Source organism: Carettochelys insculpta, chromosome 5 (assembly GCF_033958435.1).
Source record: "Carettochelys insculpta isolate YL-2023 chromosome 5, ASM3395843v1, whole genome shotgun sequence".
NCBI lineage: Eukaryota > Metazoa > Chordata > Testudines > Carettochelyidae > Carettochelys > Carettochelys insculpta.
The window spans coordinates 106,762,571-106,785,681 of NC_134141.1; the positions used below are offsets into that span (position 1 = coordinate 106,762,571).

General features: G+C 42.9%; 1 protein-coding gene across 1 annotated transcript in view; it reads left to right on the forward strand.

The window, feature by feature from the left end:
• Positions 1–18,566, forward strand: part of ADAMTS12 (ADAM metallopeptidase with thrombospondin type 1 motif 12) — a 278,989-nt gene extending 260,423 nt beyond the window's left edge. The window contains exons 20-23 of the mRNA XM_074995694.1: positions 3,806–3,958; positions 9,768–9,941; positions 16,634–16,787; positions 18,276–18,566. Of these exons, the coding sequence (XP_074851795.1) occupies positions 3,806–3,958; positions 9,768–9,941; positions 16,634–16,787; positions 18,276–18,511 (717 nt within the window). The 3' untranslated portion in view covers positions 18,512–18,566. The remainder of the gene's footprint in view (positions 1–3,805; positions 3,959–9,767; positions 9,942–16,633; positions 16,788–18,275) is intronic.
• Positions 18,567–23,111: the final 4,545 nt, after the last annotated feature.

Here is a 23,111-nt window from a genome sequence, read left to right on the forward strand (position 1 = left end):
GAATAGATGATGATGATGGTGCTCCTTTCTGGCCTTGAAGTCTACGAGTCTGAAGATGGTCAAGGAATATATGATTCTTGGTTTAATTCAAAATTATCTGAAATGCATATCATATATCTGAATCAAATATTATCCATGCCATGAGAAAGGATGGAAAACCAAATGAGTGGCTGAAAAACAGTAGTATTCCTCTGACAATTGGGTTAGACAATTGGTGTATACCTAAAAATGGGTACAAATGTGAAATTTATTTGCTTGTCTTGGGTCTGCAAAATTGTCATGTAAATCTCACTGAAACATTACATTTCTAGTATTACTTTGGCTTTCTTGAACCAGAAATATCAGAACAGGTTTTTTTTTTTTCGGGGGGGGGGGTGTTGTTCCTCTCAAAAGGGACAATGTGCTTTTGGATTAATCCTGAGTAAAATTGTTGCTTTTCAAAAAACGTGAAGAAACATGGTAAAGTTTATTGTCTGATGAACCAGGGCCAACCCACTGAAGTGACTTTTTTGTTTTTCTGTCTTTTACAGTGAGCTATTTGGTCATGCTTTAAAATTAAAAATATTGTCTGTGACTATTTCTGTGGTTTCGAACCTGTTATCTGCTCAGGTTCAAAACAACTATTTTAACGATTGGAAGAAGCACAGTGTATTCACTGATGGATCAAACACAATTTTCAGTCAACTGTTGACACAGTAGACTATTGTGATATTGTTTTTGCATTTCACTGTCACAAATCCTATCAAGCTATGAGGATGTTTCAGAATTCCAAGCTACATCCTGCTTGGTTAGGCTAATTGGAAATTCATAACACTGGTGAGCTGGTCCATATTAACACTGGTTTAAGTGGGAACAGAACTTGGCCCACAGTTTCTATAAAGGGAAAAACAGTGTGGAGTTCTTTGTTGTCTGTTGAAGTATTTTCAGTTGATCATATTTTTCAAACTAGATAAAAGCAGAAAAAAGGTCTTTTGTGTGTATGTGTGTGGAAGGTATTTTGCTGCTTATCATACAAGACAGTAGTGTCTGTATAAGACATGCAATTACTCCACTTCTGAACAAGGGTGACAGGGTAGCCATAATTATGATATTAACCCATTTTTCCTGTTATTAGCCCCCATCTTCACAGATGGAAAGGAGTCAGTGTTATCCTTTCTCTGCATTAAGGCTTTCACCAAACCTAAGAATATTATTTCTAAATAGTTTTTAAAAGGAGTGGATATGTTAATAGTCTAACAGTCATCTGAGTGTTAACAAAATGTCATTGCTCCCTTTTTGAATCTACCAACAGTCCTTTTGTGGCTCATGTGAGATTGTCTAGAATGACTGTATTGAAACCAGTCATGACTCCCAGTGAGTTTGAAAGCTCTTGAGGGAAAGTAATAACATCATTTGGAAGGCATGTGGGCTTTAAGATGATGGGCTTTAAGATGATGATTGGCCCATATATCACACCTTGTCAGAAAAAATGTACAGAGACCAAATATTGTACCATGGAGACCAGTAGGGTAATAGAATAACTCTATACAGCCATTTCTCATTTTTCCACAAGCAGAGTAGAATAGCTAAGAAGCCACACCTCTGTGAAAGGACATGCAGGTTTTTGAGTTTCCTGGTCATTACTGACTGCTTAGGTCTGACAGATAATTTCTGTTTGTTGTGCTGTCAGACCAGCCTGCTTGAATACTCTCCTTAAATGCAAACAAAATATAGCAGCACTGAAGATAGCTAGTCTCAGTCAAATTTTCTGTGGTCTCTAAAAAGTTTAAATATTGTTTTGATGTTGCTGTTTATTTGGCTCCATATTTGTTCTATCCAACAAATATGTCTCAGCACAATTATCTCATTGAGTTCTAAGATTGTAGTTATCCTGGAAGTCAGAACTAAGTAGTAATCACCATATTATAGCAAATGTAATAATAGAATATGAGCAATAAGATCCCTCATATGCTGCATACTTTTATTTTGTCCCTTTTTCATCATTTTGCTACAATGGTTTAATGGAAAGAGACCTCAGTGGTATTTTTTTACGTCAGTTGATACCAACATTTTAAATCTTGACACCTGAAATTAGTCACCTATATTAAGAATTAGGCACCTGCACAAATATTGATGAACCCACATATCTAACTGACTGTTTTTGGCAACTGTCAGGTACAGTTTAGGTAGCAACAATGGAAGCTTCCTCATGTTGGCTGGCCATTATGCTTCAGTCTTGATGCAGAGGGAGCACTTTTAGCGGTGATGAAGTAATTCTGTCCTCTTGCCAACTAAGTTTTAGAACCCTTTGCAAAATACAAAATTTGGCTTTATGGTGGAAGGTGTAGACTCAGATCCCCTGGAAACAGGAGTGGGATGATGAAATTCATTCAGTGTAGGACTCCAAAGATGCAAGATGATGGAGATTTTTGGCCATTACTGGAATTTGTCTTCTTTATAATCAGTCTCCTCATCCTGTTTGGTTATTAGTAGGGTTACAAATACATTCCAATTTTTCAACATTACACAGTCAATTCTAACTGTTAGTTATCTCCTTCAGTCACTAGCAGTATTGGCAACGGAGAGGAGGAATAGCATGGAAAATGGTGGTAATGTTGACAGCTTACCCTAGAAAAGAAGATGGAGGACCAATGAAGGACTGACTAAAGAAATGCAGGGCTACCATTACAGGTTTGGCTTGTTAAGTGGAAAAAGTTTGCCAGAGAAGACTAGGGCATACTATAAATCAGAAGTTAGTTTATTTTCATTTGTATTGCCAAGCAGAAGAATGGCATTTTCTGTTAACTGAAGCAGCTTCTGTAACTTGAAATCTGCCTCTTTAATGTCATGACCTTTTGCAAGACAAGCCAATCATTGGCTGTGTCTACACTTGCCACTTCTTCTGGAAGCCACATGGTAATGAGCCATCTGGAGGATGCTAATGAGGTGCAGATGTAAATTTCCCATGCCTCATTAGCATATGGGCACATGGTTCGAATTCCGGAAGAAGCTCTTCCGAATTCCAAAATACACATGCAGATACACGGCCCACAGGGATCTTCCGGAAGGAAACCCTCCTTCCGGAAACCCCTTCTGCCCCAAAATTTTGAGGAAGAAGGGGCTTCCAGAAAAAGGGTTTCTTTCCAGAAGATCCCCTGCAGGCCACGAGTCTGCATGTGTATTTACAAATTTATATCCACGCCTCATTAGCATCTTCCAGACAGCTCATTACCATGCCACTTCTGGAAGAAGTGGCACATGTAGGCGCAGCCATTATTAAATCAGGGTTTTGAACAGTCATCCACAAGAGGATCTTTGGCTGTGTCTACACTTGAACTCCTCTTTCGAAAGATGCATGCAGATGAAGGAAATTAAAAATGCAAATGAGGTACTGATTTACATACCTGGTGCCTCATTTACATATTCTCCTTTTGAAAGAGCTTCTTTGCAAAGTAAAAAAAAAAGCAGAGTAGATGGGGCTCTTTCAAACATAAACCCCATCTTCAAAAGAACCTTCCTTCCTATTTTGTTTCAAAAGAGGAATGATGGTATAGACACAGCTTTTGCATTAAGCAATATAAAAAAAAGGTGTAAAACCACTACCCTGTTTGCCATGACTGAAATGTCATGGTGCTGATAGCTGAGAAGCAGGTACTTCGATCCATCCCCAGCTCTAAACACTCCCAGTTGTTAATTGTGCTCTGCATTGAATATGACTGTTCATTCAAATCACGTACAACTCTGATTTTGTTAATTTCCTGCTCTCATTGGTCTCAAATGATTTATTAACTGCCTTTTATTTCTATCTTTCCCCTCTCAATTCTAGTGTTCTGCTACCTGTGGTATGGGTGCTTTTTGGAGACATGTGGAATGTAACAGTAAGAATGAATCTGACTGTCAGCACATTAAAAAACCTGTCCCTGCAAGAAGATGCCAAGTCCGTCCATGTGCTAAATGGAAAACAGGATCCTGGAGCAGGGTAACATCATTCATTAATAACATCCCATAGGTTAGCAGTAAATTCACTAACTTCAGAAACTAATGCAGTTTTGGACTTAGATTTAAAACAGTTCACTATTTAAAATAACCATTTTCAGAGTGAATGCACAAATGATTCCCATTTGATCTTTCAGTATTAATTAGATAATTTTCTGGCTAGCTTATTTACAGCTAATTTCATTTTGTGTTTGTGGTCTGGATAATCTTTGCTAAATATATGTTACCAATTCTGTCCTCTCTTAATTGTAAAACTTTAGGGTCATGTTTGTTATAGCTTGCATGAAGAAATATAGCAAAGGTCACTGCATGTATTTTACTCAGGCTGGGTCTACACAAGCCCCTTCCTTTCTGGTGTTAGGAAGAAGGGCTTTTGAAAACTGGGGGGGGGTCCATTTAGAAGGTCCCATCTCCATGGGCAGCACGCGATTTGAAAAGCCTCACTTTCGAATCGCTGCGGCCACCATTATGCTAATGAGGCTCTGCATATTCATTGCAGCACCTCATTAGCATATTTCAAACCCGCTCATTAACATGCCCCTTTTGAAAGGAAGGGTCTCATGTAGACCCAGCCTGTGTTTCAGAGGTCCCATGAGGCAAAACTTCCCCCTGCTGTATGCATACTTTCTCTTATTTTTCTTGGGTCTGCAGGAGCATTTCTCAACTATTTTAATCTCATTATAACCTTGGCAGGAACTCCACAATGGTCAGGAAATAATGAAGGTGATTAAAATGGATATAGAAATAGGCCCTAGAATATTTTTAAATTTGCTACCTGAACTTTAGAGAAATCATTGCCTTATTCCAAGAACTGAAGAAAAATGTAGCTGAGAGAATGGTTATCTATTGTATTTTGTAGATTTATAGCCTGTTCCCGTTACACACATTGCCCCTTGTTTGATTATATATGACTCAAAGATAACATGCAAAATAAAATGATTGAGATTTTAAAATAGAAGAGAAGATTGGTGGCTCGGGAGATTTAATTTGATGTTCGAATGTTCACCGAGTTTGGCAATTTGATTGCAAATGTTTCGTTACCAATTAAGGTAACATCATCAGTGCGCAATAGGTTTTTAATAACACATTGAGAAATACCCTATCCAGGCCAAAAATCCAACTGAATGTACATGTAAAACAAATGTGATTTATCAAATTCAATGTTCAAACTCTTCTAAACACTATGGCCGTGTCTACACTAGCCCCAAACTTTGAAATGGCCATGCCAATGGCCATTTTTAAGTTCACTAATGAAGTGCTGAAATACATATGCAGCGCCTCATTAGCATGCGGGCGGCCGCAGCGCTTTGAAATTGATGCGGCTTGCCTCCGCGCGGCTCGTCCCAATGGGGCTCCTTTTCGAAAGGACCCAGCCTACTTCGAAGTCCCCTTATTCCTATCTGCTTATAGGAGTAAGGGGACTTCAAAGTAGGTGGGGTCCTTTCGAAAAGGATCTCCGTCGGGACGAGCCACGCGGCGGCAAGCCGCGTCAATTTGAAAGCACCGCGGCCGCCCGCGTGCTAATGAGGAGCTGAATACGTATTTCAGCTCTTCATTAGTAAACTTCGAAATGGCCATGCAAAGTTTGGGGCTAGTGTAGACATAGCCTATGTCAGACAAACTGGAACTGACAAACTGGAACTGGATTAGGTACACATATACACGAACTTCAGATGACTGTGAAACAACATGATCCTCTGTCATTGATTTCATTACACGAGGACAATACTGGTCATAAATTTGATTTCAACAATGTGAGAGTTATAGGACAAATACATTTTAGGCAAGGAAGGGAGTTTCTAGAGGTGTGGTTTTCTGGAAATGATTCAATTAATCGGCATGTTGATTTAGATCCAGTGTTTGAACTTATGAGGCTAAGGGATAATAGAAAAAGAACATCTAATGAAAACATGGTTAATGATGATTGGTCAGCCGTAAGCAACCAACTAAAATCAACTATTGGTTAGGGTCATGCAAAAGACTATGTAAAGACCAGTTGGGGAAGACTTTTATTAAAAACCTATTGCGCACTGATAATGTTACCTTGATTGGTAATGAAATGTTTGCAATCAAATTGCCAAGCTCAGCGAACATTCGAACATCTAGGCTACATCTACACTAGCCCAAAACTTCAAAATGGCCATGCAAATGGCCATTTCGAAGTTTACTAATGAAGTGCTGAAATACATATTCAGCGCCTCATTAGAATGCTGGCAGCTGTGGCACATTGAAATTGACGTGGCTCGTCCAGAAGGGGCTTCTTTTCGAAAGGACCCCAGCAACTTTGAAATCCCCTTATTCCTAACAGTAGGTAGTAATAAGGGGATTTCAAAGTTGCTGGGGTCCTTTTGAAAAGGAGCCCCATCTGGACGAGCTGTCCAGCGACGAGCTGCATCAATTTCGAAGTGCTGTGGCTACTGGCATTCTAATGAGGTGCTGAATATGTATTTCAGCACTTTATTTGTAAACTTCGAAATGGCCATTTGCGTGGCCATTTTGAAGTTTTGGGCTGGTGTAGACATGGCCCAAATGATTGAGATTTATTCATTTTTCCTGCTTTAAGATCTCTGAAGAAAGCCTGAAATGTTTTAGTGGTAGTATATATGTTCATTATTTTGTCTCTAATTAATCAAAAATTGTTACTAACTCACAACCTAAACAATGTGTTGAATCACAGTTTGCAATGATACCAATTAAACAAAAGAAGAGAAAGCTCTGTCACACACACACTTTCCCTCAGTTCCGTTCTTCAGGAAATAGCACTGCCAATTGAAGCAGGAATAGGTCTATGGACAAGATGTCCTCTGCAAAGGTTGAATCCCTGTTGTTAATGCAATATAAAAACTGTACCATATTACTGAATACCTCAACTAATAAGTGGCTTGAATGTAACATTCAATCTGGGCAGAAAGGCCACAGAAGGCTGTTATACAACACATGCCTGGTATACTTTATAGTTAGATTGGCATAAAATAGCTCACATTAACCTAATCATGTCAGTGCATACACTGCTACCTTGTTCTGCAAAAATAAATGCTCTTCTACAGTGGCACAATAACACCACCTTCACAAGAGTCATATAGGGCTTATGTCTGGCTACAGCTACACTAGTCCTTTCCTTTCGAAGGGGGCATAGTAATGAGAGAGTTGGGAAGATGCTAATGAGGCGCTTCTATGAATATGCAGTGCCTCATTAGTATAATATGGCCAAGCATGATTCAAAAGAGCTGCTTTCAAATCACCCACCACCCATGTAGACAGAGGCCTTTCGAAAGGACCTCCAGATTTTGAAAGCCCCTTCTTCCCAAAACCAACTGGGAAGAAGGGGCTTTTGAAGTCCAGGAGTCCTTTCGAAAGGCCCCCCGTCTACATGAGCAGCATGTGTTTTGAAAGAGGCACTTTCAAAAAGCATGTGGCAGCCATTATGCTAATAAGGCGTTGCATTATTATTTTCATGGTAGCACCTAATCTGCTGAAGTGGCTCATTGGCATCACCCTTTCAAAAGGCAGGGGCTAGTGTAGCCACAACCCACTAGCTTTGCTCTTTCGAAAGAGGCATGCCAATGAGGGAAATTGAAATGCAAATTAGGTGCAGATTTACATATCTGGCACCTCATTTGCATGTTCTTCTTTTGAAAGTTCTGAAAGTAAACCCCATTTCTGAAAGCACCCTTCTTCACAATTTTTTTAGGAAGAAGGGTTCTTTCGAAGGTGGGGTTCACTTTGGAAAGAACCATGTCTACACTGCTTTTTTCTTTTGAAAGAAGAATATGCAAATGAGGTGCCAGATATGTAAATCTGTGCCTCCTTTGCACTTGCAATTTCCTTCATTTGCATGCCTCTTTAGAAAGATGACTGCAAGTGTAGATGTAGCCTGTGTGGCTTATATAAGATCTTCTCTGTCTTATGTTTCACAGCTCCTTAGGAGCTCTGAAATTGACAAGAAAGCTAGGCAGCTAACGCCCAGCTGCCCCCAGATCTCCTTTCCCACCTGGGCTGCTGCTTGGAGGTTCCCCACCCAGGAAGGCACGAGGCCTGGGCATCTTGTCACCACACCCGGATGGGCCCTCAGCCCCCATATGGTCCCTCTTCAGGCCTTGGATGTATTCCTGGGGAGGACTCTTAGTACCTAGAGAAGGAGAGAGGTGTGGTCATCAGCCAGTGCAGTAATTATTGTGGTGGCTGTAAGCTGCTGGGCTGACAGCCAGTGTAGGCTCAGGGCAGGTTGTAGGGTGCACAGGTCCAGCATCTTAAAGGGGTAGAGTTTTGTACAGAAGGGGTAGATCCAAAGTCGGTCAGGTTGTAGCACTGCCCAGACGGTGGTGCCAGGGCCCCGACCTCAGAGCTGTATGGATCAGTGCTGTGATGCGCAGACTGCAATTCAAAGAGGCTCCAGCTACCATAGCTTTTGCGGTAGTGCTGGCAGCAGCCAGGCCCTGTTGAAGTTACCCCTGTCATACCCACTGTTGGTGGGCCTGGTTGGAAGTCAGTCTAACATAGGTCGACTTAGGGTTGTAATGTAGAGATGTTTTCAGTCTTCTTAGAGCTTTCAAGCCCTTTGTGCAGCATGAATTTCCCCCTCTCTTTTCTCCATAAATGTCATTGCTTCTGTGGCAAGTGAAGGATGTTTATATCACAAAAAGCAACTAAAAATCAAGGCTCATGAGAAAGAACTGTAAGCAAGAAATATTTTAGGGATTATGAGTCTAATTATGTAGCTAACATGACGTAAACTATGTTTGTGTGATAAAAATTCCTGCTATATTAGCCTCCTGTTATTTTTGTGGAATCTATTGCTACAATCCAAATCATTCTCTCATATATAAAAAATAAATTGGGTGGTGCTATTTCTATGCTGTGTGCATTTTTAATAGTGGCAGTTTTATTCTCGTTACTCTTTGTTGTCATTATTTTTATGATTATTGCAAACATTTATGAAGCATGAGGGGAGGGCTATTTCACAGGGGGTGGTATAGCTCAGTGGTTGGAGCATTGGTTTGCTAAAACCAGGACTGCAAGCCCAATCCTTGAGGGGGGCATTTAGGGATCTGTGCCAAAGAGATTAAAAACAATATGCTAGGGATAGTGATAACTCCTGTTGTGAGAGCAGGGGACTGGACTTGACAGCCTCTGAAGATCCCTTCCAGTTTTCTGGGATGGGTAGATAGGTATCCACCATAGTGATATGGCTGTGGTCCAATATAAAGAAGGCTGGATTAAGTTGTTTAAAGGTATCTGCTTCATTGTTTTGGGACTTGACCCTAAGGTTGCTAGGAGTTTAATATGAGGCACCAGAGCAGTGGTCCATCTAGCACTGACCAATGTTACCAGACACTTTTTGTGAAATCCCCACAACACCTTTGTTTTTCTTTTCACAGTAGGGGGAATTTCCTCTAAACCATGAATGGTCATTGGCATATTTCTTGCTTTACAAATAAAGCTGTTTAGAATCTAGTTCATATTTAACTGTAGGGGATTTTTTATGATGTTCTAGTACTTACTATGAGACTTTTGCAACCAGCTGTCAGGGTTTCCTAATTAACAAGGCATTTGTATTGCTGATGGATATTTCAAGCATTCCCATGGCAGTAGGGAAATAACTTTGGCACATTCAGATCTGCTGCAATGTGAAGCAGTTTTTTATTGTAATGATGCTTTGCTCCTAAGAAGAACAGGAAATTCCAGTCATGTTTCAGGAGGCAAATATTTGCATTGATCTTCCTGAAGGTGGAAATGTTAGCCTGTCAGAGGTCCCTGGTTTAAAGATCTGCTTCTTTCTTTTCTGTGTATAGTGCTCTACAAACTGTGGAGGTGGTTTCAAGACCCGTGATGTTTACTGTACTGATGTTCGTGATAAGCGAAATCTGCGGCCTTTTCACTGCCAATTATTAGAACATAAACCACAACTGAACATTAGCTGTAATACAGAGCCCTGCTTGGAATGGCGTGTGGAGCCTTGGAATGAGGTATTAGGCTGTAAAACAAGCAAATAGAGTAAGCCAATAACTGCCAATTACTAAAGTGACTATTATGGCTCATGCTGTTAAGTGAATTACTTTCAAAGGAAGAGATGCAGCTATTGCCTAATCAAAGGAGTGCAGCTTCTGCTTATGATCAGAGATCACTTATACTAAATGTAAACCACATCGAGACACTCATAGGGCTGCATACAACACACAGCCAGATTCTGTCAGGGCATGCCTACACTGCAGAGAAAACCCTCACTCAGATTCAGATTTCAGCAGAATTATCCGTGTATATGGCATGCATCTGACGAAGTGGGTCTTTCTTTGTCCCCAAAAGCTTATGCGCCAAAAAATCTGTTAGTCTAAAGTGCCACAGGACTTCTTGTTGTTTTACCCATCAGAAACCTCTCAGGATGCAGGCCTTACGAGTCATCCAGAAATATGGATCTGAACTTGAGTCTCACTCTGTTTCTGGTCTAAACACACTCATTCAGCAGCCTGGAGGTAGTGGAAGTCCAGGTTGCCAGGCTCACATTTAGAGTGTCTGCCAACGTTATCCCTTAATTCCCTAGATTTGTGTAACCTAGCCCTTTTGAACCCAAACTTTCTACTCTGTTCCCAGGAATGAGAAGCAACCTCCTGGGTAAAATACAGTTATTTGTCATTTAACGTTTCCTTTCCACATGGCCGGCTCAAGTGTGAACAGAATTCACTCTGTCTTGTGCTAGTTATGCCTGTCTCTAAGAAGCTCTGTATGCAGTGTGCTGCTGGCTGGCCACTGGAACATAGCTGTATTCTGACATATCTGTGGTGTCAGGTGATGGAGACCTGTGACTTGCACAAGAAATGAGTATTGTATGTAAGAATCTACAAGCCCTGGTCTACACAAGAGGAGTTATTTCAAAATAACCCAGGTGTTTCAAACTAAGGGGTTGGCCATGTACACTAGGCAATCTGCTATTTCAAAATAACTGGGAATTATTTCAAACTATTATAGTCCTGGTTTTGAGAGCAGTCAGCTCCTATTTTGAAACCGTTATTTCAGGGGCTGTTATTTCAAAGTAATTGGCCTTCAGAGCCTGGCACAGCTGCAGACCTGACCACTTTAGGAACACCTGCAAAAAACCCTGCTGCTCACCCCCTTGCAGAGCCTTTATGGAGCTGGCCACAGGCAAAAGGGCTTGCTGCGTGTGGCCTGTTCTGAAGCGCTGAGCTGAAACACAAGGTGTCAGAGGGAGCCATGAGCAAGAATAGCACTCCAAGCAAGCCCCTGGTGGTTGACAGACCTTCTCCCACAGCACCTACAATCCTGGGACACAGGCGAGTGCCGTCATGGACCAGCGAGGAGATCCTGGACCACACAGAGCTCAGGGGAAGGGCGACAACTCTCCAGGATTGCCATACCAGGCACAAAATGCCAAGGTTTACAGCCAGATTGCTGCTACTCTGGTGGAAAAGGGGCGCACCCAGACCTTGGGGCAGTGCCAGCTTAAAATCAATGAGCAGCTCTGGTGCTACCACAAGGCCCAAGAAGAGTCTGGCCACGCTGAGGCAGCACCCCACAGGTGCCAGTATTATGAGCCGCTGGACACCATCTGGGGGGAACACATCACTGCCTCCCCTGTAGTCATGGAGTCGGGCCAGGACTAGCCTGACATCACCCTCGAGGTGCCCAAGGATGACAACAGAGAGGAGGAGCAGGAGGAGGACAGCTACTTCACCATACCTGCCAGCCAGGAGGTTCTGCTGACTCTGGAGCCAGTCTCCCACTCCCTGGACATCCTCAAGGATCCTGGTGAGGGCACTTCGACTGAGTTAGAAAACATTCCCTATTGCCTAGGGAGTAGGTGGCAGCCAGGAGCAGATGACCTGCCTGCAGACCATCAGGGAGGGCTGAGAGGAGGAGTGGAAAGAACACCAAGCAAACCAGGGGCACCACCAAGCTGCCTGGGACCACCTCATCTGCCAGCAGGACACCATGGCTGTAGCAGTGGAGTTTCTTGTGTCCTGCAAGAAGCTGGCCACCAACCAGTTTCCTGCCCCCACTCCCAGGCTTCCCACCCAGTCTCCACAAGGTCCATTGGGGCTCCAGAACATGGTAGCAATATATGCCCAGCCATGTATTCTCCTCCAGAATGTGTGTCTTTGCACCCAGAATCCCCAACTCCTTCACCCTCCCTCTGTGAGCATTATAATCACTTCTAATCTCCTCAAAGTTATATCTTGCAGTGCACTAGCACGCTTGGTGAGCAGCATGTGATATCAATCAGCAGGCCAGGCGATGCCCCACGGTCCTCTGCAATATCCTAGATGTGGGCCTCTGGCAGGCAGCCCACCTCAGCAAGGTTTGCATAGCATATTGGACCAGAAACTGGGGCTCATTCAGTATCTTACCTTCTCCTGCTATTCTGTTTTTCCCCTCCTGCCAAAATCAGTTCAGAATTTTCCTTCAAGTGCTAACCCTGGGATTTTTAATCACACATTTGGGATGCGACTTGCCTGAATTCAGTTGAAATTCAGTGAGACAAGGGGATCTCTTTTATTGGACTGACTTCCACTGGTGAAAGAGGTAAACTTTCAAGCTTACACTGTGTAAAAGCTTTCCTCTTTCATCAATAGAAGTTGCCTCGGTAAAGGATATTTAGCTCACCTACCATCTCTCTCACTCTAATATTCTGGGACCAACACAGCGAGAAGAAAATTGAAATTCAGTGAAAGTGAGTACCTCATTGCCTTAGGACCTATTGAAAATCCAAGCCTGAAATAAGAGAGGGTCTGCAGAGGTTTAGTTATAATTTAGTAACAATCTCATTTGCTGGATTTAGCTTTGCAAAACCAAATCCAATGTGGTGTTTGCATGCAGGTTCTATTTTATTTAAGACAAAGTTGTATGCTTTTGTTTTGTTTGGTTTGGGGAAGGCAGAAAGGTTAGCCACAAGTTTTCAACACTAGCCTATCTAGCTAATAAATCTAGTAAACCCTCTCATTTGTCCATGACTGCTCTTGTCTCTGGGGATATTGTGACACGTAACTCCAAATTATCATATATGGATAAAACTGTAATAGCAGACATGTAAGTTAGTCCTTAGCTCTGTTGTTCTGCTTACCCTAAAGGAAGGGAGCAGCTCCAGTTACAGAAAACAGACCACCATATTATAGGACTTTCCATGAAGGTTTTTCCAAGTTTTTCCAAGAAAAAAACATTATCTGAAGTGTTCCCAGCTGAATATCAAGCATTCTGTACATTTTAAGATGTACTGAAACCCATGATCACATTTAAAAGGTTTGGAAAAGTTTTAAAACTCACCTTAGTCCATGTTTATGTGTGGTGCTTGTTTGTTGCCATTTTTATTGCTAGGCGTTTGGTATGTGATATGCAGATTTTCACTACCCCAAGCAGTCACATAAGAGAGGTTGCATCTTGTAAATTTGTCCCAGTGAGCCAAGTCTTCCATTAATATTGCAGATTAAGCCTGCAGAAACAGTACTTGCTTTCTGACGTTATGACATGAGTCACTGTCCCTATGCTAAATCTGAGTGATCTTTTGTAATTTTCATTATGTATGTGCAACTGTTCTTCTGGAAGTGGTCGGCAGCAACCAGGGCTGGGTTCAATATCTAGGGGTTCCTTTTCATCCATCTCACAAAAAACCAGCTTGAGCCCCCACCCAGTAGCCTGGGAAATTCACACACCCCAGGTGCCTTGGAGAGGCAATGCTTCCACATGTTGCAAGCACAGAGTCTGAGTGTAGAAAAGAAACTTTTAATAAAAGAGGCAGAGAAGTCACCTGGTGTTAGCTTGGGAAAATACCACACCCAGAGTCCATAACCAACCCTCACGTAACTGTCCCAACTCAACTGGATTGAGCAGTGTCCTTTGCCGCTTAGGCTTACCAGCTCAATGCTGTAAGGGTCCCATTCACATACCCAAACTTTCTCCATACCCCACTTCACATACCCCACTTACAACTCTGTCCAGTCTGTGCAGGCCCTGACACATCACCCTGAGCCATTCCCTCACTGAGCCTGAGGCAATGCCACCTTTGTGCTGGTCCAGTGCCCTGATTGCTCCTGCCAGCTGCCCCTCTGGCTGCCCACTGGTTGCTCTTGACAGCAGTTCTGCTCACCACCCACTAGTCGCTCCTGTCAGCCACCTGTCTACTGTACTGTGGGTTTTGCTGTAGGCAAAACCCTATGATTCTAGCTCTATATGGCTGTGTCTTCACGTGCTGCTTCTTCTGGAAGTGGCAGAGTAATGAGCTGTCAGGAAGATGCTAATGTGGCACAGATGTAAATTTCCCACACCTCATTAGCATATTGGGCACGTGATTCGGAGTCCAGAAGAAGGTCTTCCAGACTCCAAAATACACATGCAGACACGTGGCCCTTGGGGGTCTTCCAGAAGGAAACCTTCCTTCCAGAAGCCCCTTCTTCCTCAGAACCATGCCACTTCCCCATTCATATACAATAAATAAATTAAATAAATTAAATAAATTTAATGCTACAATGTAAAGATGCTATCTGAGTTATAGTGAAAATGTAGGGAGCAGGATAAAAAGAAATGTAATTTAGTATCAAAATAATACCAGCCTACTGTACTGACTATATTATTAAACTTCATTTTATTTAATTCAATAAAAAATCTCAAATTTTAAAATGTTTGAAGCTGCCACTGAATATTTAGGACCTTGTTTATATATTCCATATTAATTACAACAAAATCCTTTATGGCTACAGAAGCTGCGTCTACACGTGCACGCTACTTCGAAGTAGCGGCAGTAACTTCGAAATAGCGCCCGTCACGTATACACGTGTTGGGCGCTATTTCGAAGTTGAAATCGACGTTAGGCGGTGAGACGTCGAAGTCGCTAACCCCATGAGGGGATGGGAATAGCGCCCTACTTCGACGTTCAACATCAAAGTAGGGACGTGTAGACGATCCGCGTCCCGCAACATCGAAATAGCGGGGTCCTCCATGGCGGCCATCAGCTGGGGGGTTGAGAGATACTCTCTCTCCAGCCCTTGCGGGGCTCTGTGGTCACCGTGGGCAGCAGCCCTTAGCCCAGGGCTTCTGGCTGCTGCTGCTGCAGCTGGGGGTCCGTGCTGCATATACAGGGTCTGCAACTAGTTGTTGGCTCTGTGTATCTTGCACTGTTTAATGAAAGTGTGTCTGGGAGGGGCCCTTTAAGGGAGCGACTTGCTGTTGAGTCCGCCCCGTGACCCTGTCTGCAGCTGTGCCTGGCTCCCTTATTTCGATGTGTGCTACTTTGGCGTGTAGACGTTCCCTCGCTGTGCCTATTTCGATGTTGGGCTGAGCAACGTCGAAGTTTAACATCGACGTTGCCAGCCCTGGAGGACGTGTAGACGTTATTCATCGAAATAGCCTATTTCGATGTCGCAACATCGAAATAAGCTATTTCGAAGTTGGGTGCACGTGTAGACGTAGCCAGAGAGACAAGAAAGAGAATATGTTGCAGAAGCAAATAGAGGTACACATTCCACTTTTAATAATTGTGTGGCATTGGCAGACACTTTATAGCTCTATAAATTTTAGGGAAAACACATGGGTGGTAATTGTCAAAATTTATGATTTATCTTGTTATCTACTGTATATTCAAAGAGAAGAGAGGGAAACACCTCTGTAAATGATCAGAATGCACACAAAACCCCTTGCCGGATGAATAGTTCTAGATTATTTTATATCCCAGTTACTTGGAGAATTGTAACTTGAAGACAACTTTCTAGATTGGCATCTGCACAAAGAGAAACAGTTGGGGTCTCTAGAAAATAGCTGCCCATGTCTATGCAACACACCCATTGCCTCAAAACAGTTTTCAAGATATGGGCGTGCTATGCCGGCATCTCTGTACATCTCATTGCATGAGGATTACAGAGATGACTCGAAACAGGGGTTTATTTCAGCATGTGGCATCGCTTAGACAGTGCCACATGCCAAAATAGCCTGTTCTGAAACCTACTGAAAATAAGCTACACAAGTCGCTTAGTTTATTTCAAGATTAGGTTGTCATGTAGTTATAGCCTTGGGCTGCAGTTGTGTAGGAGCAAAGAAAGATAGTGGCAGCCTAAATAACTTCAAAGGAGCCTCTCACCGAGCTTTTCCAAAATGAGGCCAGTCCTTTCCATAATAGTGTGATCACAGTGGACTCGGTTATGTTTAGAACAGCTGGTTAGAAAATGGTTATTTTTTGCCTCTGAAATTTTTTTATTTTTCATTAAAAAAATTGAAACTGAAAACTTTTAGCTTAAACTCAAAGATTCAGAAGTGTAACAGCCATGTCTTCCAGGAGCGGTAGTTCAGATCCTCATGGTTTCTCTAGAACTGGGGTGCCCCAGCAAGACTAACATCTCCTGTGATGCACCATCATCCCTCTTGTTGTTGAGCCACTGGGAAAGTTCCTGGTCATAGTACAGTGTGGGAGATATAAGGCAAGCACACACTCCATACACTGTTGTGCTTAAATGAAGATGTGCCTGTGCCAACGGGAGAGCTCTTATATAATACAAGTAGAAAATCTTGCTAATTCTTTGCAAATCTTTGAAGGGTACATTATGTATTAGGTCTTGATCATTCCTCTCTTGCTTTGCTTTGTGCTAACAGAAGAACAGGCTAAAAGAATACTACGCAATCTCTTTTCAAAGGCTTTTCAGTAAATTCACGGTATCTCTTTCAGTGCACTGCTTCCTGTGGAGGGGGCATTCAGCAAAGGACAGTAAAATGCATCGATACCGAAGATAGTGAAACCAAAGATCAAACTATGTGTGAGCAGGAGTCCAAGCCTCCAGAAACTCAGAAATGCAATATGCAAGAATGCAAGAAAAATACAGGTAAGTTCACGCGCACCATGGTGTCCCCATTTGTACGTGCTAAGTTCTTCTGAAAACTGTATTGTAATGGTGCTTTCAGAGTTTGACCATGTTTTCAATGCATGCTAACCACAGGTTAGGCACTCTCAGGTTAGTCAGTGCACAGTAGTCAATCCTGCTACAGTGTAAACAGGTTGTCAGTACAAGCACACCACTATATCCTGTGCTGGCTATTCAGTGCCTCTGCCCCACAAACTCTGTGCTCAGGGCATTGCACAGAACTTAGTCCAGTTCACCATAAAATAAACAGGTGGCTGGGGCAGCACCAGGTTTGGAATTCTTATCTTGCTCAGTGTACATTTACTTGAGTTCCTTCATCTTCTCACTGAGCTTCTGCCCAGTTTGCTGTATCCCATGACTAGCTAGCAGCTGCTTACATATACCTTGGTACAGACTGAGGTTCCTCTTTGAGGAGCTGTCATGGGTTTCAGAAAAAGTGGATAAGGAAAAGTTCATTATTCCCATAACAAAAGAACTAGGTGTGGGGGTCACCAAATGAAATTGATGGGTTGCAGGTTTAAAACTAACAAAAGGACATTTTTCTTCATGCAGCTCACAATAGGCCTCTGGAACTCTTGCCAGAGGATGTTGTGAAGACCGGGGTTCAAAAAAGAACTAGATAAATTCATGGAGGTTAGGTCCATCAATGGCTATTAGCCAGGATGGGTAGGAATGATGTCCCTAGCCTCTGTTTATAAGCAGCTGGAAATGGATTACAGGAGAAGGATCACTCAATGACTACCTGTTCTTTCACTGCCTCTGGGGCATCTGGCATTGGCCACGATCAGAAGACAGGACACTGGGCAAGATAGGTCTTTGGTCTGCCCCAGAATGGCTGTTCTTATGCTTGCATCAGCCCCACACTGCATCAAGAGTCAGGGTATGCGCCTCCACACAGGTGGCTGCATGCTGATACATGAGCCTTTTACTCCTCATTGTTTCTGCTGTATCAAACAGTGGATGTGGGTAGGCCAACGAAGCTGCAAGTAGTGTGTGACTGAGAATGCTGAGCAGAACACACAGGTAGATGGCAAGATAGTGCACAGGAATGGGTCAGTGTATTTTGTTCAGAAGGGAGCAAAATGGGGTCTGGACTGCTGCACTCTCTCTGTTCCCTCCGCCTTACTCGAAAGCTAGCACTACTCTTTCAGGTTAATACAGGCTCTTAAAAAAGTAACTTCCCATAGCTTCAAGAGGAGTCCCCTTCCCTAGCTAACCAGTGGCAATTTATATCTGTAAATGTGGTACCTTTGAGAGTGGTGTGACAGACACTCTGTGGTTTGGGACTTGTCCAGCAGACATCCTTGGTGCATGAGCTGCCTTGGAGCTCAGATACTCTGCTTCTATCCTATTCTGTCCATGCATGTTTACAGCTCTCAATCTGGTTATGTGTTACGCTCTTCTGGACGTTCATATTATAACTAACTTTCTTCATGTTTTTCACCATAGGCGTGCCATGCCACAAGGACAAGTTGTCCATTAATTTCTGCCAGAGGCTGAAATGGATTGGTAAATGTTTGGTGCCATCAATACAGACTCAGTGCTGCTTCACCTGTAACAGGCCCCGAATTCCTAACAAAACAAGATTTGGAAATCAACAGCACTTCAAGGAACAAAATTACCCCAAACCCAGAAGAAAATTGCCTGAGATCAAAAAAAGGAACAGCCAACCTGCTGGGAATTAGGTTTTTTGCAATCTGGTAAATTTAATGAGGGGTTCCATTTACAGGGTTTTTTTCTCTTTTGTAATGAGCCATTCTATACAGATGGAAGCCTAAAGAACAGCTCAAAATTGAGAAAATGCATCTTTTGAGGAAGTCAGTCCCAATATCCTTCTCCAGCCTTCTCTTTAAGACAGCCACAAATTTGTCACTGTCATTTACGATGTATATCTGTTCTTAGTACTTACATATGTGTGCATAGAATATAAGCTGGACATGCACATAGGTGTCTTTTGGTATTTAAATTAATTTTGTGCATTTTGTTTTTCTCCATTTACAGTGAAAGAACAAATTGTGGTTACCCTGAAACAGTATTGAAATAACAACTGGCACTTATACACAACACCATGCAGGCCCAGATCCCAAAGTGCAAAGTTATTATCTCCCGTCTATTGTCTATTCTTTCCTGTCTGTTATAACTGGGGCTTTTCTGCACCCAGCCTCCTAAGATGCCAGTAATCTGCTGGGTGTACGGAACCATGGAGACAAGCACCGTAGGTGCTTCAGCAGCTAGGCCTTAGGGGACACTAGCTGTAGTGAGCCCCAATAACACCTCTGACACATGAACAAGGAAGAGGCCTGGTAGGAAAGGGAAAGGTTGCAAATACCCTAGGTACAGAAGTGTAAGCAGAGTTCAAAGTGAGCAGTCACAGTTCTTGTTTGGCTCCCTGGTGCTGCCTAATGGATGCTTTGCTCTGGCTCCCTGCTCAGCTATGGTTGTTTCCCCATAATCCCATATGTAGAGTGATCATATCTCCCTGTCCCAAATATGGGACAGGGAGATATGGGGGGAGGGGTGGATCCTCCAAGTCCCGGGGAGCTGGGAAGGAGGTGGCAGCTGCCAGCGCTCCCTGGGAACCCTGGGGAAGCAGCCACCCCCAGCACTCCTCGAGCCCTGAGGAAGCAGCAGCTGCCCACGCTCTCCCTGCTTCCCTGAGGCTCAGGAAGTGGAGGGAGGAGCAGAGTGGCCCAAATGCGGGATATTGAGTCCCTTTGACTTCCCAAATATGGGACCATCCCGCCCAATACAGTACAGATGGTCACCCTTATATGACCTGCACTCAGCTGTATCGTCCGGCATTTGCAGCCTGTTCTGCATGTGGTTCGCGGGGCATTTGCTTGGAAATCAGCTTCCCTGCAGCAACTTTTCCAAACAGTCTGACTTCTTCCTGAATAAAACAAAGCAGCAGAAATGTAGCACTTTAAAGACTAAAAAATGATTGATTCAGTGATGAGCTTTTGTGGGAGAGACCCACTTCATCTGGTCAATCTCATTTCCAATACAGGCTGACATTTATAAGTACAAAGGACCAAAAAAAAATTGCAATTAAAAACTGGATCCTATTTGATTTGTCGGTTTTTAACTGCAATTTTTGTTAGGCTTTAAAGTGCTACATTTCTGCTGCTTTGTTTTGTTGGATACAGACTAACACGCCTACCTCTCTGTTACTATTCTTCCTAAATAGTCAGAGAGAAGTAGTCATGTTAGTCTGTTTCTTCACAACACAAAAAAGCAGTCATGTAACACTTTAGAGACTAACAAACTAATTTATTAGGTGATGAGATTTCATGGGGCAGGCCCACTTCTTCAGATCTGGAAATATCTGTACTGCATGTTTTGAGTCAAATCCCTTTTTATGTAAGTCATGTCTCACTACCTGCGTGGTACAACATGACTTTAAAGCAACCACCCAAAGGGACAGCTGAGGATGTCCATCATGGGCCCTTAGGTTTTGTACAAACTTTTTTTTTAAATCTGTTTGCATTGACATTGTCTCTTCAAACTGCCAGTTTATTGCTGTCCATTTAAAAGGCTGTTAGATTAAAATTATTAGCAGAGTTTTGTCATAGCTAGCTATGAACTTGCATTTGAAGACTCAGTTTTGTCAGCATGTTTTAATTAAAAGAAAAAAATGTTAAACACTTGACAGATTCTCTAAAGGTGTCCTCCTAAAAATACACCATTCTGAGCAGTGTGTACACCATTCTGTGTCAGTGCAAATATATTGTAACGCTTCTGCTGGAAGTGGTCGGCAGCAATCAGGGCCAGGTTCAATATCTAGGGGTTCCTTTTCACCCATCTTACATAGAACCAGCTCAAGCCCCCACCCCGTAGCCTGGGAAATTCACCCATCCCTGAGCGCCTCAGAGGGGCAATGCTTCCCCTCTCACAAGCACAGAGTCTGAGTTTAGAAAAGAAACATTTAATGAAAGAGACAGAGAAGTCACATGATATTAGCTTGGGAAAATACCACCCCCAGAGTTCATAACAAACTCTCAAATAACTGTTCCAGCTCAACTGGATTGAGCAGTGTCCTTTGCCACTTAGGCTTACCAGTTCAATACAGTAAGGGTCCCATTCACACACCCAAACTTTCTCCATACCCCACTTCACATACCCCACTTACAACTCTGTCCAGTCTGTGCAGGCCCTGACACATCACCCTGAGCCATTCCCTCACTGAGCCTGAGGCAATGCCACCTTTGTGCTGGTTCAGTGCTCAGCTTGCTCCTGCCAGCCACCCCGCTGGCCACCTGCCAGTCACTCCTGCCAGCCACCTGTTTGCTGTACTGCACTCACTGCTTGTCCACTATATTGTGGGTTTTGCTGTAGGCAAAACCTGTGATTACAGCTCTCTGTAGTTTCAGCTGCCAGAGATTTCAGCTCTGGGCCTAGCCACAACATCTGCCAAGGAAGATTCTCACCAAATAACTAGCTTCAGATCAATCTTTGAAGAGTGGAGTTGAAAAACAAGGGAAGAACTAATCAAACTCATCTTATAGCTGTATGGCCAACAGGCTTCCTCCCCACTAACTCCACAACAGTTCCTCTCCTTCTTCTGCCTCACAAAGCTCAGATGTGGGGGAGCTCTGTGCAATCTATATCTTACACAGTGATAATGACAGTCCTGTACCCTCTCACAACAACTTCAAGCATTGGTGAGACTCCACAAGTCCTACACTGGGTGATAGCATAGATTGTAACTTTGCAAAAACATGTTGACAATAGATGAAATGTCATTGCTTCACCTGCTACCCATCGGGCTTTGTTTCAAAAACTTTACATATGCACACTTTGCATTTTCATGCAAATGATCTCTAAACAACACATTCCCCAAATCCTTCAGCAGTATTGAGCTCCTGTTGGCATATTCCTTACATCTTGTAACAGCCAAAAGAACAATTGTTTATGATTAAATTATATATTTTGTGCTCTTGTGATGCAGTAGTCAACCTTTTTTTAAAACCAAGCTTTCAGAACCTACTAGGCCCAATTAGTTTTACAGTGATAGTCTGTAGTAAATAGTCCACTATCTGCTGAGGAAGCTTAGTCAACAGTGGAGAATTTCCCATGACTGGTTATCACATAATAGGCATGATCCTACTGCCGCTGAAGATAATGGCATAACTGCTTCAGTGGAAGCTGGAATGGCTTTTAAAATGCCCAATAATTTCAGCTGGGATTTTTAAAGGGTCAGAAATGATTTTGGTGCTCGAGTTCCACTGAAATCCAATTCAAGTTGGAAGCAGAAACCACTTTGGACACTCTGCCACCTTAGGCAAAAAGTCAGTGTTCTGACCTTCCCCTCATCATCCTAGAGTGGCATATTTGTCTCAGCTGCTGTCCATCATGACAGGGGACTAGCTGGGCCAAACGTGAGTAGCACTGTGGCCTGGCACATGAGATTGCAACCAGTGTTCCCAATTAGCTGTGCAGTTGTGTGGCTGCTCCAGAGAGATTCACATGCCAACCAGCTTATTAGCAGAGGGCCGACAGCCGAGTTTTGTTTATACTGGTGGTGCGCATTTGCACATTCCTCAGTGCATATAAAATTATCCCAAACATGGCTGGAAAATATTTGCACATGGATGGAAAAGATTAGTGGAATCATCGCTCACAACGCTACACAAACTTGTCCCAGATGCCCATGACAGAGTGGTGGCTGGGCCATGTGTGCTGCCCTAAGCAGTGCCTACGTTACCTGTAATTGGAGCTGCCGCTGGTTGGGTACTTCACTCAACCCGTCACTTTGTGCCAGCTTTATCTTTGACACCTACCTGTATTTTCCAAGCCCTAGTTTAGAATGGTACATTCCAAATGTGGATAGGCCATAAAAGTACCCCATAGCTGCACTTATTGAAATGTATTCATGCCCCTTTGCTTTGACGCATTTTTTGTTTGTATTTTCTAGTGCCAAAGCTGACTTTGGCTTTGCAGACTGTTGGCGATTGTCTGACATGGGTGCACAGAGTTGTGGGAAAAGCATAATACATTCTTTTAATATAACTTCCCAGGACTCAGCTAGGTCATGTATGTTATATTAATACCATTCCTATAATATGTATTCATGTATTGTGTCTCACATACGCATTGGCTAACATTCGAAAATCCCAGTCATAACCTGTATCAGAGGGGTAGCCGTGTTAGTCTGGATCTGTAGAGCAACGAAGGGTCCTGTGGCACCTTATAGACTAACAGAAAAGTTTAGAGCATGAGCTTTCATGAGTTAACTCACTTCTTCAGATGCTGGTGATTTCCAGGACCAGCATCTGAAGAAGTGAG